General features: G+C 41.0%; 1 protein-coding gene across 2 annotated transcripts in view; it reads left to right on the top strand.

The window, feature by feature from the left end:
• The window catches only part of SYT9 (synaptotagmin 9), a 1,008,207-nt gene that overhangs the window by 961,267 nt on the left and 25,977 nt on the right, over positions 1–20,963 (top strand). Inside the window, exon 7 of one of the 2 annotated variants that reach the window (XM_078680878.1) lies at positions 10,650–10,762. The exons of the other annotated variant lie outside the window; for it this stretch is intronic. Coding sequence (XP_078537004.1) covers positions 10,650–10,760 — 111 coding nt within the window. The 3' untranslated portion in view covers positions 10,761–10,762. The remainder of the gene's footprint in view (positions 1–10,649; positions 10,763–20,963) is intronic. 2 annotated transcript variants of the gene reach the window in all.

A 20,963-nucleotide genomic window follows, 5' to 3' on the forward strand; every position in this document is an offset into this window, starting at 1 on the left:
AAGATCCAAAGAAACGTAATTCCGGGTTCGGAATACGATCACTTTTTTCGGACGTGGGCGCTCACTGAGGCGCATTGAAAAACAAGACAAAGAGACTAAACACGTGTTAGTGTCTAGCTTCTACCGGGAGGGGATCCAAAACGAGTTAAGGGCTGGAGTTTTCTTGTTCTGTTTATCGTACGTAAGTGGTGCACTGTAGTTTAGGATCCCTCCTCTGTGTGTTCCCGGTCGCCGTGTTCCAAGAACGGACATTTTGAGCCATTTACAGGACTGCATACTGTCCAGAGCTGGGTTACCCCCGTTGCTCTTATACCAAAATCCTCTTTCCTTTATGAAAATTAACCGTAGAATTTCGTACAATGTTTGAGGCTACTAAAGCAGCATTGCATAAGTCATGTGTAGGAGGAGGGCAGCCATGCCAAATTTGAATGATAACCATTATCTTTGCAAATGATTCTCATATATATGAATTGTAATTGAATTTATGTGCTAGGGTTTATACCAATTAACAACTGTGCCATAAAGTCCCTAACTAGTATTTTACTATTCTTCTGAAATAGAATGTTGATGTCTCATCTGGTCTGCTTTACTTAAAATGCCACCCTTTATAATGTAACATCACATAGTCAAATGTGCGTGCCCATGGCGGTTTGAGTGCCAGGACCTGTGCCCAAACCTTTGCTGCGCACTTTAGTGAGTTGTGTACCTAGGCCTGCCCTCAACACCACGCCACACACAAGCAAAAGCTTTGTGCACCAGGGGATTTGGCTGCCACAGGTGAGGGGGTGCACAGAGCCTGTGAATTTTAAGGTGTTGGTATAACGTACGGTAACAAAATATTACTTTATGATGAAAAACCCTAGAAATTCACTGACAAAATCAAAGGTTAGTGTGATGTTATGGTTTGACAGCAGGCCCCGCGTGGAGGAGGGTTATCTTCCTGTTGTTGTTTGGACAAGGGCCAGGCGGGGTTGCAAGTTATAGTTGCTTTAGGGCATGAGGTAATACAGTTACTTGAAATAAATATAACTGATGAATTTCAGTGGTTTTGTTCAATTTAAACAGTATATTTATCTGAAATTTTCACCTGACTATAACTTTCTTCTTACCTTTTGTTTTTGCAGTGAATTTTTAAGTTTGTTTTATTGCTACCTAAGATAATATTACCATACCTAAGTACAGCGTAAATGTAACCTGTGTTTTTTCCAGTGAAATATATCTATCTATATCTCTCTCTCTCTCAATATATATATATATATATATATATTACCAACTGGCAGTCGCAAGTAAGTAATTATAGTCAGGACCATGCGGTCATGGAAAGGGATGCGGTATTCACTCTGGGGGCCCCCTGCGGGCCCTCAGAGTGAAGGAGAGGTCGGGGGTGCACACGGGGCGGGGGGTACCTGAGGTACCCTCCAGCATTTGCATACGCAAGCAGCAGGCACCTCACGGTGCCTGCCGCTTCGTGTATGCAAATGCTTGCATGCATTTTTGACATTGTTGCAGGCGGTGCAGAGTCCCCCGCCCGCCACAATGTTAAAAATGAGGGATGCGCCCGCCACTGTTGCGAGCGCATCCTAATGCCACCATCGGGACCCCGGCCCTTAAGGCGGGCGGTCCCTTTTTCCGATGGGATGGCGGGCGGACAAAGTCCGCCCGTCATCCTAATGGGGGCCCAATGTATCTCAGCCATATGAGAATGAAGTAAGACATTCTCAGTAAAATATGTACTTCCAACAGGAACATCCTGTCAGTTGATTCCTGTGTGTTCTACTGCAGCCTCCCAGAGCATTTTAAAGAACGACTAGAGTGCTAACAGTCTTAATTGTAACAAAAGTGTGGCACACCTGAAGCCACCTTAATTGGATCAAACTGGTACAATTTAAAACATTTAATTTAGAAAGAAACAAATAATGAGGGGTTTCATTTTGCCATAGAAATTATGTTTAGTTTTTTAGAAAGAAAAATTAGGACACGTTTTACATGAGTTCGCAAATATATTCCTCGTCTATTTCATTAAATCATTCCGACATGTAAAGTGAAACATGCACTTTCAACACAAGCAGTAGACTGCCAGTTAACCCCTGGTGGTCAGCAGTTTCCTACAGTATTCTGATGAGCAACTAGAGTGCTAACATTCTTAATTAATGCCAAAATTGTGGCACATCTGACCACCATCTTGATGGAATCTAGGTGGAAAATTGAAAGCATTTTCTACTGATGATAATATCAGAGGGTGCAAAGTGGAAATGCTGCCATTAATGGATGTTTTGTGTGAGAGTAGTGTGCCATTCTTATGCTTAGTTTTGACATTTCCTGACAGTATTGTATCTTTATGATGATGAGACCAAAAATATATTATTCGATCAGCGAACTCAATTGTCAGGTATGTGAATTACATTTAACTTGGAGAAAAAAATTATTGAAATGGTATATGTGTATGTGAGAATGTTATAAGAGAGTATCAAAAAATGTAGCGGAAATATTCGAACTATATGAGGTAATATATGAGTGGTTTTGTGAATGGCTTTATATGTTTAATAATAGATGAGTAATGCGCTTTATGAGTGTATGTGAATGTGACAGTTTGTCTGATTTGCAGACAGGTGTGTGAGAAGTTGACTTTCAATCAGTTGCTTTGAATTAGTATGTTGTATATTTGCTGCTTATTGCAGGGTGTAATTGCTGGTAAAACAAACTGTAGATTAAGAGCGAAACTTTTAGTTAGCAAGTTAGTGTGTATATATGATGTGCTGTTTTCAAGGAGGGTTTTTTTTTAATTCCAGTTGTTGTAGTTTCATTACAATGCTTTGTCAAACAGCTACAGATACACATATACAATCAGTCACATGCCTAGAATCTACTTGTGCATGCAGCAGATTCAAACATGGTTATAGTCACATCTATATTACTCTCTTTTCCCTAAAGAAGGCACTGAGGTCTTTGTTTATAGCCATTTACATAGATATTTAAGAGGCACAGAGATACTAAAACATCACATACCAGCATATTTACTTAAATGTCTCATGGTACTGCTACACTTTCACTTGTAGAGCTTGATTTGCCATATCTTAAATCCAAGTTTCTCTGTGCACAAATCACACGTGTGAGATGCTGTTGGTGTGCTATAAAGCATGCTGATTTGTGCTTAAAAGATGAGGGAAGTTCTTTTCATTTCACTAAGGGGCATATTATCAAGCACGGCGTTAACATAAAAACTACAGCTAAAGCAGCGATAATGGGCTTGATAATACGCCGTAGAGAATTCCCATAGAAGCCCATGTTCACACCAGAACAAGGGCTCCTAAGGGAATTCACAAGGGCGTATTATCAAGCCCATTATCGCTGCTTTAGCGGCAGTTTTCGGCCGCTAAAGCGGCGATAATGTTAATGCTGTTTCTTGATAATATGCCCCTAAGTTACTTGTGTTCTTGCATGCCGCTATGCCATGGAGTTTGCCATTCCTAAAGCAGCTTACATACATGTTCAGAAAAACATAAAGTCTCTGTTTCAGCTATTTAGACAGCTACTGAAGCATGTATAGATTCATTCACTTACCCGAAACTATTAATATATGCAGCAGACTCAAAGGTAGTTGCAGTCGCACCTACATAGCTATGTATTGCCTAACACAGGCACTGAAGTATTTCTGCAGCCTCTTACATACACATTTAGACAGCCATAGAGGTATTATAGCATGCAGTTAGTTATATACCATTCATTGCAGTAATAGAGGTGTACTTCTACACTCTCTCAGATATGTAGTCAAGTACTGACACAATCTTCTCAGCCATGCTGAGAAATAGTATTTCAGAAAGGGTGATTGCTACTACTGCAGACCCTGTCTGTGCACTGTCACTGCAAGCTTTGCTGGGCATGTTATAGGTGTTTTTGAACTTTCAAACCCATGTTTTAGTGCACATAACACCCTTTTAAGATATGCTGTACACATGCCATTCTTTTGGGTTGAATCAGTTACTTGAGCACTTGTAGACCCCTATGTAAAGTACTACATAGAGTATGTATCCCTAAAGCAACTGACATGCATGTTCACAAAAGCATAGACCCTCTCTGCAACCTAATCAGACAGGTACAAAAGCACATATAGATTCAGTCACTTACTAGAAACTACTTATGGCTGCAGTAGACATAAAGGACGATGCAGTCACATGTTCATAGCTCTCTGTTCTCTTACAGAGGCACTGAAATATTTGTGCAGCCACTTACATACACATTTAGACAGCCATTGAGCTACTAAAACACACAGTACCATACCGGTACATTTACTTAAACACCTTATGGCACTCATACAGGTGTACTGCTACACTCACGTATGTAGTACTGACACAACCATCTGAACCATGCAGAGAAATAGTTTATGTATCAATGGTGATGGCTACTAGTGCAAACCCTGTCTGTGTATTCTTACTCCAAGCTTCACTTGGCATGTCATAGGGCTTTTTCAAGTATAAAACCCCACGTTTTAGTACACATCATACATTCTAAAATATACTGTAGGTATGTAATAAAGGATTATTTTTTGTGCTTAAGAGATTGAGACATGTCCTTTTGAGTTTGAATACGTTATGTATGCACTTGCATGGCTCCATGCCAAGTAGTACATAGAGTATGCCATCCCTAAAACAATTCACATACATGTTCACAAAAGCATAGAGCCAGTCTTTCAGTTACAGAAACAGCTACAGAAGCACTTTTACATTCAGCCGCTCACCAGAAACTATTTATGCAGCAGCATAAAAGGTAGTTGCAGTGACACATACTTAGCTTTCTTTTGCCTAACACGAGCACTGAAGTATTTGTGCAGCTACTTACATACACATTTAGACAGCCATAAGAGGTATTATAACAGGCAGTTACATACCAGCACATTTACTGAAACATCTGATGGCACTGATAAAAGTGTACTCCTACATTCTCTGAGCTATGTAGGCTAATACGTGTCAGTTTGTAAGGGGTATTAACTTGAATGGTCAGTAAACATAGTCCCCTAGGCCCTCCTTCTGACAGTTGTTTTTCCGGTTAATACTTGTCAACCATGTACAGAAATAGTCCTTCAAACATGGGTGATGCTTACTAGTGCAGATCATGTCTGTGCTGTCTCACTGCATGCTTCACTTGTCATGTTATAAGTCTTTCTCAAGTGCCAAATCCACTCAAAACCTTATGTGCCAAGTCACTGGCCCAATCAGACACGAATGCGCCCACTAAGACATTTACTCAAACAGTCAGAGACCCACTCAGACCTTGATGCACCCACTCACACACCAAGTGAGATACATATGCAGGTAGTCGCAGACCCACTCAAACGTACACACACCCAGTCAGACACACATTGAGCCACTCATGCACTCAGTCACACACCCACTGGGGCACTCTTACACTCACTTACACACTTACTTTAATTGGTTACAGATAGAAACAGAATTCAAAAAACCTTAGAAATTCACTGAAAAAAACAAAGGTTACAGGGACTATATATTTAGGCTCCCATTTTACTCATACAAAACCAGTGAAATTCAACAGTTATAGTTACCTGAGCTAACTGTAACTTACATCCCGCAATATACTGCCTATGACCTTACATATTACATCACTCATGGCATGGTCGGTGACATCATTGATGGGAAATCAATGTTTTTCTGAACTCCCCATACTCAAGCATAGATACATATATATTTGTATGTTAGGCCAAAACACACAATACTGTTATAGTTAGGATGTTTTCATAGGAAATGCCTTTTTGGTTTGCTAATACCTTTGATTCAGTTTGCCAAATTTTGACAACACTTTCCAAAAAAGTGCTGTTCTTGTGCTGAGCTGCTTCCTGGAGAGTTTCCGGGTGGTCCGTCATGCAGGGGCTGAGAAAAAGGGAGGTCTCAAAACTCAAAATATCCATGTATTTTTTGGAATGGGTTACGGCAAAAACTGGTGAAAAGGCTTGCACCAAATGTGGCAGGAAGCTAGATCTTGGTCCACAAAGTGTGCTTTTTGTGATTAGGTCCAAATCCATTCTGTAGTTGTTTCCATTTGACCATCTTGCTTCAGTGGGAGTTAGGTTCTTGCAGGAGCAAGTGTTTTGATTGGCTGCAACATGAACAAAAATGTTGAGGTAGCCATTACAGGACTCCGGGACTTAGAACCCTGTCCTGAATATATATACAAAAATAGTATAAGGGGGTAGGGTAGAGCATTCCCTGCCCACCTAGCTGTTGTGGGATGGTCCTAGAGGGACAGCTCTCGGGTCCCAAATGAAAAAAAGTTTATTTTTTTGCTGCGGTCCCATGTACTCCAGCATGATAGCTGCAAAAAACAAAAATTGCAGCATCTTTATTTTTTTTATTTTAAAATAACATGCAGATGGGCCAGGTAATTTTATGGGGAGGGTGATGTGCATGAGAACCACCTCTCCAAGCCTATTTCGGCCCGGGTTAATGAGAGGGGAGAGGTATGTGACTCCTTTCTCGGACCCTTCTAAGGCCATGGGGAACCCATTATCAGCGGCCAAATATTAAAATAAAGTGAACGGGTGCATGTCTACCCTCCCTCAAGCGACCCCATCCCCTCGGGCCATTTTCTTTTTTGGGTAGGGGACACATGGTCCCACTCCCTAAGCCTTTACAGGCCCTGGGGACAAAATCTCCAGGACTAGTTTATTTTTAATGGGAAGGGGGCCACGCAGCCACCCCTCAACCCTTTATGTGCCCTGGAGATCCTATCCCTGGGACATTTCTGTTAAGGGGAAAGGATTGCATGGTCCCCCTCCCTCAGCCTTGAAAGGCTTTGGGTCCCCAATCCCCAGGGCTAACTCACTTCTTGTGCTCCTAGGAGCTCCCCCCAGGACAATGTTTCTCTGTCTGTGAGAGTGCAAGTAGAGAACACTTCTGTGCTCTGATCCTGTGTGAGCCTCACAAATACTCCCGCTGGATGGAAACAGGCATTTTTTCCCTGCCCATGATCTTACAGACAGAGAAACAGAGATGGCTCCCGTCTGGCAGAAACATGTAGATATACCTTCTCACAGTGGGTGGGAACCTATGCTGGCACCCACTGCACTCAAAATGGGTACATGCAGGGAGCGGGCGAGGTTGCTGGGTCCCCGGGGCCCGTCTTAGATACAAAAGGGGGGGGCACCTGGCCCCACCCTTCAAAAAGAAGAATTTGCTTCCAGGTGTCAGAGGTCCCCAGGCTTGTAAAGACTCAGCGAGAGGACTCCACACCCCTTTAATAAAATACTTCTCCAGGGGATGTATTTTCCTGGGCCCATTAATGTGGAGTGGGGACTATTCGCTCCCTTTAAAATAAGAATATGGTCATGGGACCTTCAAAGTCTGGGGGAGTTGGGCCGCACGTCCCCTCCCCAATAAATTTTTTTTAAATGATTGGCAGCTCCCACCGGCACTCAAGATGGGTGATGGCAGGAGATTCAGCAGGCCCCACACAGCCCTAACCCAAAATAAGGATTTTGGTGTCCAACCAATCATTTGTTTAATATTGAGGTATACTGTAGGAAGTACATTGGCCTTATGGATGTTAATCAAATATTACTTTATATTTTCTACCAAAAACACACTCACCTAAATAATTGTATTAGGCCCCAGGTGATGGGGTCCCTGTGACCAAATATGACTCAGAAGGGGGGGCATGCACCTCCCTACCTTGATTAAAGGAATGCAGCCACGGGCTGCCATTTTCTTTTGTTTTTTTGCAATCCTGCTGAAGTTCTGCGGGATCAATGTAAAAAATTCCTTTTTTCAATGTTGGCCCCAGGGATAGTTTCTCTTGGTCCCCCCCATGGGGCTTAGGGGGGCAGGGTATCTCTACCCTGCACCCTTATATCATTTGTAAGATTAGGATATGGGACTTAGTCCCGAGTCCTGTAACGGTGGCCAGTGAAATGTTTCTCTTGTTACTGTCGTCCAATCCAAGTGCTCGCTCCTGCGGGAGTCTGACTCCCATGGGAGCAAATTGGCCCAAGGGGAAAAAGCTCTCTGAGCCAATCAGAATGCTCTATTATTAAGCCCTCCTGCATGCGACTCTCAGACTTTACGGTCCAGATATACAAATATTTTTTAAATCTTTACTTTTCTTAAACTGATGAACGGATTTACACCAAATCACAAAAAGCACAATCTGCAGTCCAAGATCTAGCTGTCTGACAAACTGTGATGTGAATCCAATCAGCAGTTTTTGCTCTAGCATGTGGATTGTGCATTTTGGGATCCCACTTTTTTCTTGCCCCCGCTTCACAGATCACCCCGAACCTTTCCATTCACAAATTAGGCAGACAAGCGCACTAGTTTGGAAAGTTTGTTGGAGGTTTGTCAAATGGTGCCATATTTATTAGCAACACAAAAATGCATTTCCTGACCTAACTATAAATACCCAGTGGTGAACCCCATTATAACCTAGCTTTATGACTTGTGATCATTCTGTGTACAAAACAAGAACATTCTAATTCCAACTAGTCTCTATTTTTAGCTTCAACTTGAAGGGAACAGCTTCAACAATATCTTCCTTCCATAAGATAATGTTTTTAACAAAACAAATACCTTTTTTTTGGGAAGGTCTATATATTTTTAAACGAGCCATTCAGTGAATGATGTCACAATGTCTCAAAAACTCAGTAGATGTCACCAAAGAACTTGGGGGCGTATTACCAAGAACGGCGATAAAATTATCGCCGCTTTAGCGGCAGGAAACTGCTACTAAAGCGGCGATAATGGTCTTGATAATATGCTCTTGTGAATTGCCATAGCAACCCAGGTTCTGTTGTTAACCTGGACTGCTACGGGAATTCACAAGGGCATATTATCAAGCCCATTATCGTCGCTTTAGCAGCAGTTTCCTGCCACTAAAGCAGGAATAATTGTATCGCCGTTCTTGATAATACGCCCCATAATGTCTAGAATAATATTTTTGGTGAGTGTTAGTGATGAGGGACTGGGAAAGGAGAACATTTTGAATTATAGAATTGTAACAATGAATAATGGTGGTGTTTTTCATTTAAGGTTTCTGAGTGATGTCAAACTGACAACAAGAAAAATGCTTGATTGTGTATGAAATCACTCAGAACATCAAGGTGAAAAGCATCTCCATTGTTCATGTTTTCTCTATCTATAATATATGTCATGTATGGAACCAAAAATCATCTGACCCTGCTTTCAACTGCTTCACAAGGGCATAGGAGTAATGAAGAAGCTATACATGATATGTCTCCCCTTCCGAAGATTAAAAAAAACTAGCGTTCTACCATCCACCCCACCACCCCCTGAGCTTTCTATCTCCCCACCTCCCAAACTGTGCTCTCTGCTGTCCTTGAGAGTAGAGAACCAGCACTACACTGACAGGCCCTAACAGAGTAGCCAGAAGTTCCTTTATGACAAAGTAAGAATATGAAACAGCTTTTGTTTCCTACCATTGCTATATCTTAGCAGTGAATTCGCAGATTTAAAATCTGGTATTCATGACAGTGGCACTCTTTGAGAGCCATACATACAATGTGGAAGGTAAATGTAGGTACATAATCAAGTATTCCCTTTCCCTGTTTAAAAGACACATTTGACAAGCTACCATAAAACATGTAATATAAAAATACACAATGGATAATAAGTGTAATAGTATCCTGTACTGGCATATCGTAATTCGTGTCGTATTTAAAAATCTCTCTGCCTTTAATCAAATTATTTATGATGTCAGCAGAAACCCTCAATGACAATATTAGAACATCATGCATTGTTATCTTTTAGTTGTCTTTATTCTCTCTATCTCAGAGATTCCACAAACATAAAAGGAGGAGGGAGCACATTGACTAACATACCAACACATATTTTGAACAGTCTTTAGTATTCACCGTATTTGGAACAGCGAGCGCTGTGTATCTCTAGACAATGTTTCAGGATATTTGTCCTGCTTAAGCCTTAAGCCTTCTTCAATAGAGAGTACAATTTGAATTACTGGCAATACTGCTCACAGACTTCTCAGGTTTCTGTTCTACTCCCAGAGCACAGGTGCATCCCAGAGCTCATCAGCCTAACAACTCAGAAAAGAATTCAATCAAAAAAGGTTGAGGGAGGAAGAGAGAGAGAGATTCCCACTTGTTCCCACCCAGCAAGGAAATGAACCAGCACTCTAAAGTTGAAGTTAATGATGTTCTTTGATCAATATATAACAGCTCTCTCAAAATATATATATTTGCTTTCGAGGTTTTTTCCTATTTAGGTTTTGTGGTCTTGTGTATGCCTCATATATATTTAGACTCCTAGATAATCTAAATGAAATACATTTTTATAAATAATTTTTTAGGAATATTTGTTTTACTTGCAATATTAGATCATACTTTATTTTAAGATTAAATTGAAATTTAAACTGTAATATACAATGCCTGCATGTGGGACGGTGGGTATTTGTAGTTAAGTATGGGCCTTGCAAAACAGATGGTGAAATCTGATTAGTGAATGCTATATTATATATTTAGTGAATATCTTCCCATTACAGATTGATTGTTTGTTTCACTACTTGTGTGAAATCCCATTATAAGTCAATGTTATTTTTCACACACAATGAAACAAAACGTTTAATATGCACTTAACTTTCTCTTTCCTGCTTTGAAAAAAATACTACTTCAGAAAACTTCAAAGAACTATGTAATCTTCTTCTATACCGCATTGCAATTGGGGATGAATACATTCAAAAGCAGGAAAAAAACAGAAACAAACTCTGAAAACATGTGCTTCTGAAGGTAGGGATTTAAACCACAAACCTGTGTGCAGCTATGGTCTTGTGGATAAGCATCTGCTTTGGAATCAGGAGATATGATTTCAAATACTTCCATTGCCAAATTTAACACTGCTCATTTCTCTATGAAGAAAATGGCAAATTTTATAGAACATAACTATTAGATAATATTTGTGTTACATTTCTGTATTCCATTTATCTTTTGGAAAAGGGAAATCATTTCTGGAGAGGGGAGAGGCCACCCATTTTCTCTTACTCTCTCCTCCGTGTAATTTCTACCATCTGGAAAAAAATTGAAGTAAATAGGGTATCAACAACTATTGTGTACATACTAATATAGTAAAGAAATGCTATGCATACAAATATATACTCTAAATGGAAATGGTTCTCAAAGCAGGATGCCAAACCGCAATCTGGAAAGTCAATCTTGCCTATTGGTCAAACAGTGGCCTTAAAATACAGATCTTTGCTTGGAATTACTACTTTTATTTTTTCAAACATTGTGCTTGTTTTATTTCTTTTTAGGACATTGCAGTCACAATTAAAACACTTTTGTATTGATAATGTCTGGTGAAATGTTTTACAGATACACAATTACTGTTACTATTACTATTATGACTCCCACCATCATGGTATTATTATTATTATTATTATTAGTACCAGTAGTAGCGATGTCTTTAGTAGTGGTAGGGACAGCATTGTATTATTGTTACTATTTCTAACTTAGATTATCGTTATTATCGTGATGATATAATGTGTCAGAGAGGTGCATGATACAGTCTCCTCACACACCAGTTCTGTTTTATTTGGCAGTAACTAATCACTTGTAAATTGTTTCACTTCATGAAACTATAGTGATGTTAATGTAATGATTTAAATGTTTCTGATAAATTAATCATTTTAAAGACAGGCTGATCACATGGGCAAATGTTATTGATATTTTAACACGTTAATGTGACAATTATTAAATTGATTAATAAAATTCTCTAACATTCGTCACTACTGAGTAAACAATCAAAATCACAACTTCTTGTTTAGACTCATGTCTAAAGTATATTTTAGAGAGTTACAAATAATCATAATCAGAAAGTGAACTCATTCCTTTGTATAGGTAACTGGATGCCAGAAGCCGGGAAACAAATAGTCATTTAAACCAGTTTATAAAGCCTGCCAGTGAGGTCTACCTAATAAAATGTATAAACTCTAAAATAATGTTCTGCACTATTATGAAAAACAGTGCAATTGTTTTGCACTACTGTTGCAGTGTTTAGAGCTTAGGAAATGGAACACAAATTTTTGTCTCAACTTTTCAAATGTCAAAGATTGTGACAAAAAAATTAAATATCAGTTTTCATCAGGTTCTTCGTGGCCATTGTAAGTAATTGAATTATTATTTAGGGTGGATGACTGCCCACCTCAAGAAATAATCACAACCCTTGTCAGTGTCAACCCTCAAAGTCAGTAAACTAACCTAAGCTTAGCCCCCGGCAGCTATGGCAGAGGGCAGACCGACTTAACTTAAGGCAATGTGTAAAGTATTTATGCAGTACAAACGCAGTAATAAAGTTGAAATGCAACACATAAAAATAACAACAGAATTTGAAAAATAGAGTAAAATTATTTAAAACAATTGCACCTAAATGACTTAAAATCCAATAAGGGGAACCTGAGATGCAACTTCATCATTGACTTCATTTCCCACCTAGAGATAGAATCAACAACATTTTCCTCAGCTACCCCATCTTCCATCGCGACAACCACAATTGCATCTACACTACCAACTACCTCAACAGCATGAGCAACATCGGACTCACCCAACTTATCCATGACCTTACGCTCACCCTAGCCCACACGCTCGACCCCATCTTCACCTCCAACGACTAAATCAGGCACAGCCACTCCACAGAACTCACTTGGTCTGACCACTGCACTGTCCACTTCAACATCACTAGCTCACGGACCTCGACACCCAGTCTGCCTAACGCCTCCCACCACCTCTGCAGCAAAGTCTTAAAGAACACATGGATCAACAACCTCAACACTACCTACCCGATCTCCTCCAACAACCTAGACCGGAATGGCAGAAGCTTCAACAATTGGATCACCAACTGCGCTGACAGCATTGCTTTAATTGGCAACACCGCCCACAGAAGGTCCACCAAGCAGGCTAGCTGGTACATTGAAGACCCCAGTACCGCTAAACAACACAGTAAACAACAGAAAAGGAGATGGCACATCAGCAAAGTCACAGCCTTCAAAACTGCCTTCATGATAGCCCTAACTTCTACCATAGACAGTTCACAAAATAGAAGAAAAAAGGCCTTAGCCTCATGCATCGAATCAAGCTCCAGTAACAGCGAAGAACTCTTCAAGATCATCAGAGAATTCTCCATGCCCTCAGCTGCAACAGACAACATTACACCCTCACAGGAACTCTGTGACAACCATGCAAACTTCTTCAGGACAAGATTGCCAACATCTACAGAAACTTCAAACCCAGCCCAAGGCTATGGACTTCTTCAAGCAATGCACCAACCCAGCTACCAAGATAGACATTGGACTACCCAAATGGAACCAGCTCGCCCCACATGACACCACTTAATTCATGAACTCTGTCCGCTCATGGGCCCCAACAGGCCCATGCCCTCACCACATCGTCAACCTAAGAGGAGCCAGAATTAGCCACATACACTCTACCTTGATCAACACCTCAATTATCAGAGCAAACTTCCCCGAAGACTGGAAAAAGGCAGACGTCAATACCGTACTACACAAACCATTTGCAGATGCCAGCGAACTAAACAACCATAGAGCGATTTCCCTGCTCCGGTACCAGGCCAAAGTCTTAGAAAAAGCCATCAACCAACAACTCTCCTCATAGCTGGAACAGAACATCCTGCTCAATTCAATCCAGATGCTGCAGCAACCACAACACTGAAACAGCCCTCATTGCGGCTGCAGACGACATACTAGCCCTACTTCACCGAGGAGAGGCCCCGCCTCTGATCCTCTTAGACCTCTCAGCATCCTTCAATACTGTCTCCCACCCCACACTCATCACAAGGCTGCACAACATAGGCATCCAAGGAGCCACTTTCAGATGGATTGCCTCTTTCCTCACCAGAAGAATGCAAATAGTCCGTCTTCCCTCTTTTACCTCTGAACCCAAGGAAATCATCTGTGAAGTACCCCAAGGATCCTCGTCACATCAAGACCAACTTCCACAACTGCATGACAGATCTCGCAAACTGAATGAAGTAAACTTTTTAAAGCTCAACACGGACAAGACAGAGGTGCTGATTTTTTCAAACAAAAGCTCTCCATGGGCTGCATTCTGGCGGCCCTCAGAACTCGGACCCACTCCTACCCCCACTGACTACGCTAGGAAACTAGGCATCATTTTGAAGAACAAGCTAACCATGATGACTCATGGTCAACTCCGTCTCCTCCTCCTGCTTCTCCATCCTCCGCATGCTTTGTAAGATATTCAAATAGGTACCCCAAAGCTCAAGACGTACCAACAGGCCAGGCCGTCATCTCCAGCCGACTGGACTACAGCAATGCTCTCTAGGCAGGGATCGCAGCTCACCTCCAATGACCACAGCCTATACAGAACGCTGCAGCCAGACTTGTCCTGGATCTCCCTAGATGAAACCACAGCACACCGTACCTCAGGGAACTCCATTGGCTTCAGATACAGAATCGCTGTCAGTTCAAATTACTGATCCATGCAAATAAGGCCTTACACAACTGCAGAACTGCTTATTTGAACCACCACTTGAACTGCCTTCAGCCCACCAGACACCTCCACTCAGTTTCCCTTTGCCCCACCCTCACCCCTGCATGTGACGTAGCAGAATGAGAGGGCACTCCTTCTCCTATCTAGCAGCAAAGACATGGACCAAGCTGCCCTTTCATCTACGGACCTCCCCATCTCTGCCAGAGTTTGTAAAGTCCCTGAAGACCTGGCAATTTAGCCAGTCAATTGGATCCTGAGAGCACCTGGATACCCAAATGAGTGACAAGAAGTGCACTGTACGAGCCTAAACCTAGACCAGATAGTGATTTCCCTGGAGCCCATCCTGCCAGTCATTCTCATCAAGGCTCCCAAGGTCCCGGGCCCAGGTGGATTTAGGTTTCTCCTCAATGGGGTTGAGTAACAGACGATCTTCCATTGGAGAGTACACCGGGATTACTGTGCCACTTGGTATGTGGGAGCAAAGAGCATGCTGGAGGCATATGTATTGATATCTCTGGGAGGTTTGTAAGCTGTACTCCTTCTGGAGATACTCAAAAGTATGGATGGCATCCCTCTTCCAGACGTCCCCAAGATAGTCAATACCTATTTGCTACCATCCCTTAAACCCTGTTAGCGTCGCCACTTCCCTCAACAGGTCCCCCTGCCAAAGTGGAGCTCTCCCAGTTAGCTTGCCAGCCCAGCCCTGGAGCCGATTCGCCTCCTGCCAGAAGTGGATGACTACCCTAGTGTTTTCCGACCATACTTTCTGAGGTCTGTGAGCATACAGGAGAGTCTAACAAGTGCCCCATGGCATAACCATTCTGTCTACCCTATAGGCGGGTGCGTCCCTGTCAGTGTACACCCAATCATTAACTACCTGCAATTGTGCCGCCCAGTAGTATAATTTAACATCTGGGACTGCCAACCCCCCGTCGTACACCCCCCTGTGTAATTTGTGTAGTGCTACCCTAGAGGACCGGCCATCCCATAACAAGGTCCACACCGCCTGAGAGATCCTTTTGAATATACTCGTGGGTATCAGATATGGGGTGTTCTGCAAAGCATACAGTAGCCTCAGCAATGTGAGCATCTTAAACATTGCCGCCCTACCCATAAGTGAGAGCGGGAGAGTGCGCCAGTGGGCCATGTCGGCCTGCAGGCGAGTCAGCTGGGGCTCGAGATTCCTCTTGAAGAACTCCTGTCTATCACATGTTATGTACAACCCTAAATACTTGAATCCCTCCAGGATCACCAGTGCAGAGCACCTAGACAGGACTCGAGGGGGAAAATCACAGACTTTGACCAATTAATGGTATAGCCGGAGTAGCTACTAAACAACTTTAATCCCAGGAATTAATTTTGTAGGGTTTTACCTAGAGAGCATTATTACATTTAATATTGTATTCAAATTTCTTCTATGAAACAGCCAACTCTGTTACACCAATACTAGCTTTTGGGGCCCTTTCACTGTAAGGACGTGATGAACATTAACCGTTTATGTGTCATACTTTCAAGTAGCATGCACCATGCCTTATGAGCACCATAGTCTACTTCGGGGTGACTTATAATTACGTAAAAGATAGGTCAAAGGGTTTACTTTGAAAGGTTGAATTTGCAGTTTAAAACTGCACAATCAGGCTACAAATGGTAGGCCTGCAGTCATGTTTACACTTTCACAGTAGTGGATGGCACAGTGGGTGCTGAAGTCCACTTGTGACATTTAACATAAATGTCCTGGGTTCACATTTGTGCCATCGGGACTTATAGGTAAGTTAAATATGCCAAATAAGGGTATTCCAAAAGCATCATGTTGAAATGAAAAGCGGTTTATCACTGATTAGCAGAGATAAATTGTACTGAATTCTACAACTATTAAACAGTAGATGAATCATATGTTTTGTAGTGATTTCAAAATCTCCCTTCTTTTGTGCTGGGCAATTGTGAACGGGAGCACAATCAGTTTTCTCTGCAAAAATGTAAAAGATTGCCTCTTTTATTTAACAGGTATAAAACTACTGCCAAATACATCTTTGCAAAAAAATAATAATAAATAAATAAATATACGTTTTTGTAAAGTTATTGAGAGTATTGTTATCATGGTGGTGTTTTTTTATGCCCTACTTGGATTTTAATTGCTGAAACTGAACTGAATACGCGCGACATTTGTGTCATTATTTTTCTCCACATGGCATTGGGCAAACTATACAAGTTTCTCAAAAGGAACATGTTATACCAAGTTATCAAATAGCCCTTTTTTCAGTGGTGTCTTTTCAGTGTCAATTTGAGAGATTTTCTTATTTACATCAGGACATGCTAAATAAGAAAGGAAGAATTCCTTTAACCCACAAACATTGTGGTACATATGTAAATCTTCAGTGGTTGGCATATTTTAAGGCCTGCTGTCTATATTTAATGCTCTTTTGAGCATGCCATAGCGGCAGAGTTTGATGAGTGAGTGAAGCCTTTTGATGGTGTGAAGGTGACCAGGAGAGTATTTTGCAATGAGAAGTTATTGCTGGTTCTTATCTGAATGGAATGATGTAACACCTTAAAGAGACAGGGCGAGGGTTTCAGTTGGCACTGACATGGTTGTCAGTGTCTGAAAGAAAGATTGAGGATGATGTGCATATTGTGATATACCCCTCTTTCTGCACAACCTTGGAAAACTTTGAACTTGGGTCAATGCTGTTTGAACCCCTCTAAGTCATGCAAGAAAAGGGCTCCCATTATGTAGCCCTCCAGGAACCTGAATGATGTTAACTTTCACAAGCACAGTATTCTATCCGGTCCTTAAAATGGTGGACATGGTGAATGTGTCTAGGTAAAGCAGTATAGGTGGGCACAGATTTCCATTTTTATCCCACCCACTAAGTGCAATGCTGAACTGAATGATGTGGATTCATTAGTCAAGCTGTAGATCCAAATGTACACCAGAAATATTTTGGCATACCCAATATTTTTATGGGTGACTCAAACCATCTATGAGTTGTCCAATTTCTCAAGATTTTCACGGAAAAGAGTAAAATATCCTTAATTAGAATCGACCGTTTCTTTAAAGGAAAGGAGTTGCCGGAGAAGAGTAAATAAAAAAGAGTAATTGAAATAGGTCCTGAGGAATAGTTCAAAGAAGCTCCAAGTAAACCTTTAATGTAAAGAAAATAAAATCTTGCAGATAAATCGTTCGTGTGGAAGGGAATAGCTGTCCTGTATGGCTGTCCAGGCAGTTGCTGTCCGTTGCCTGCATGGCAATCAGAGCCTTGTTGAAAAGCAGCCAATACTGGATTAAAGGCGATTAAATTTCAGGTCTTGTAGGACTGTTCATTTTCTAACGTTTGCAGCAATACCACGAACCACGATATGTTTGATTCGTAATATTCAAGAAACCTTGGAAGCTGTTCGGCCTTTCTTAGGAGGGTGTATACTATTGATGACTTGAGTGACTGAGCCACATTTCTAGTCAATACGAATGGTTTTTGGTGTGAGGTAGTGATTTCCCTATGAGCTGAGAAAAGCTTTTGGTTCATAAGATTACATGGCATTTGATTTGAATAAAGACCCTTTATAATGATTCGCTCTCTAGGCTGGTGTAAAGGAGTTAAAGTTCTGGTGGGATGTAGATTAGCTAGCAGAGCAGCCATATCATTCTGGAAGCTAACCCCCAGATTCATCAAGTCCAGTTTAGCGAGTCCTTAATAGCGAATATTAAGGAATCGCTATTAAAGACTCGCAAAACGGGATGCATGTAGAAATCGCAATATTTTTTGCGATTTCTACTGCTTCCTTATTTGCGATTCTCTAATTGCTAATCGCTAATAAGGAATGGCTTTCCCATTCATTCCTATGGGCCTAACGGCTATAGGAATGAATGGGGAGTCATTCCTTATTTGCGATTAGCAATTAGTGAATCGCAAATAACGAAGCGATTTCAGGGTGCCAGGGTGTCCAAAGGACACCCTGTAGCCCCCCTGAAATGGTAATGTACACTGGTGTTGCGCAAACACATGTCCAAAGGACATGTGTGTGTGTAACATACAACTTAGAAAAATGCACTAATGTGCATTTTTCTAAGTTTTCGCTATTAACCACGTAGTTAGACTTCGCGGTAAATAGCGGCCCCAGATTTCGAATTCGCAATTTTAAAATGGTACATGAATTGCATTTAAGGAATCTCAAATTGAGATTCCTTAAACGCAATTATTCGCAATTTAGCGATTTATAGATTTGCGATTTTTGCATTTGGGATGATGAATCCCAAATGCAAAAATAGCGCTCGCAAAGGGCCAGATTCTCAGAATCTGGCCCTTTGCGAGCCGATTTTGGCTTGATGAATCTGGCCATTAATCCTTTGACCAGAGGGAAATGTTTCCTTTTTGGTTTATATTTCGGCATCCTATAAAGTAACATTTGCAGAGGCTCCATTTTGTTGGTTTCTGGTCTGTATGTTATACATCTAAAGGTGCCACACTAGCGACAGAAAATAGTATGATCTGTTGGAATTAATCGAATTATCATTAGCTCACGAAAGAAATAAATAAAAGGAATCACATATTGATATTTCTTTCATTCATTTTGTGTCAAATGTCAGAATTATGCTATTTAAAATGGTGTTCTCACCAAGGGCATTCTTGTCTAAGATACTCTCACGCCCTCCCTTCCCTATCGCCTCAATTCAACTTCCAAATAGCAGCCGTGGCCATTTCTACTCCTAAAACATAATTCAAAATAGCATGGCTTCTCCATTGTCGATATTGATGACTTGCTATTTTGCACATAGGATATCCTAATCTACACAGTAATTTCCTTCTATTTTATTTTTTATTTTAGACTCGTTTTAATATTCTGTGGAAATGGTTTTAGATGCTCAAGTATCTTCGTGGTTTTATGATGCAAAGGTTTTAATTAACCATGCAAATAGAATAAACTTTGAAACCTTTGACATTGCCATGAGTCTAGTTATCTATTGTGACGGATGTATGACATTACAACGCATGCATTTACCACGCATGCTTTTACATCGCAGTTTTTACAACGCATACCATTACAACGCATAGCGCTTTGGGGTGCTGGATAGTGAATAGTTTAATTTACTATTCCAACTCCAGTCCCCGTGGATAGTAGGGAAGGTGTTGGATAGTAAATTAAATCTATTCCCTATCCTAGAGCGCCCCCCAGCGCAATGCGTTGTAATGGTTTGCGTTGTAAAAGTTGTGATGTAAAAGCACTGCGTGGTAAAAGTTGCGTTGTAAAGGATGTTTCCCATTGTGTACATTAAGGTTACATTTTTCACTAACTGTCAATGCCTCTACATTGGTGATTGATTTAAAGACTAGGGGTCTCATTGAGGGTTTAGTAGGCAGGAGTCCCATCATAAATCTGAAGGGCGCTGTCCTGATATGGTTGTGATTCCTCTGACCTTTAAATTTAATTGAACACCAAGGTTCATAGTAGCAGAGCCTCAGCTGGATCCATTGTCCGAAACCAACAACACAGCAACCCATCACTACAGGGCATCTCTGCCAATGCATCAGAAGGCCTGCACCCTCTAGCTCAGGATTTCAGATGCATATTTTACCTGGACAACCATGCAAGGCATGCCATACCAGAGCAGAAATAATAACATTAGTGTCCCATGCACTAAAGAAATACTCCCTGTGTATCAAGACTATTTTTTTTTTATTTCAGAAGCAAACCCCTGGTTTGATGTGGTGGCCATCCGGCGTTTCGATTTTGCAAAAGTCTATATTCAATGGGTGGTTGCTTGCTGGATGAGCGGTGTGGTTCTACGTCTCCATTGCACTGGTGGGCCACCTGCTCAGGACTTAATCACAAATTATGTCCTCTAGCAATTCCCTCCCATCAATTAAAACAAATAATCAAATCTGCCAATCTGCTCTTGTTTTGGGGATTTCAAACAGGAAGAGGGATACTGAAAGACTTTCAGGATAGGTTTTGTTCCAATGCAGACATTTTTATAGTCATTGGGTGTAGAATAGATTAGACCACCAGCAACAATGATATATCAGGATTTTTACAGCCAACCATTACACCCAAGGTTTGAAATTTTCTCTTTGAAATCCATACACTTTTGATACCATCATGATAAGTTGTGAACAATAATCGGAAAATTGTTGTGACATTCTGGATGCTTTTTTGTTCAAAATTACTCTTATGGAGGAGTCACCTCTAAATATAAACAGCCTCTCTTTTTTCAGAGAATAGCCGAGCACTTAATGATTCTTATTAAATTGTGATGATAGAGTAATAAATTAATCTGACAAATCTTGTAAAGATGTCAAAGTTTATTTACTAAATATTATATTCCACCCCCTGTGGGAAGACTTTTTCCAAACATTGTGTAATTAATCTAATTGGAGCACAAGATTTAGCTTTGAACCACTCTATTGTTTTGGCTGGAGCTCTCAATATTCCAATTTTATAATATTCATCATTGCTCCAATTAGAACAA

The sequence above is a fragment of the Lissotriton helveticus genome, chromosome 3_1 (genome assembly GCF_964261635.1).
Source record: "Lissotriton helveticus chromosome 3_1, aLisHel1.1, whole genome shotgun sequence".
Classification (NCBI taxonomy): Eukaryota; Metazoa; Chordata; class Amphibia; order Caudata; family Salamandridae; genus Lissotriton; species Lissotriton helveticus.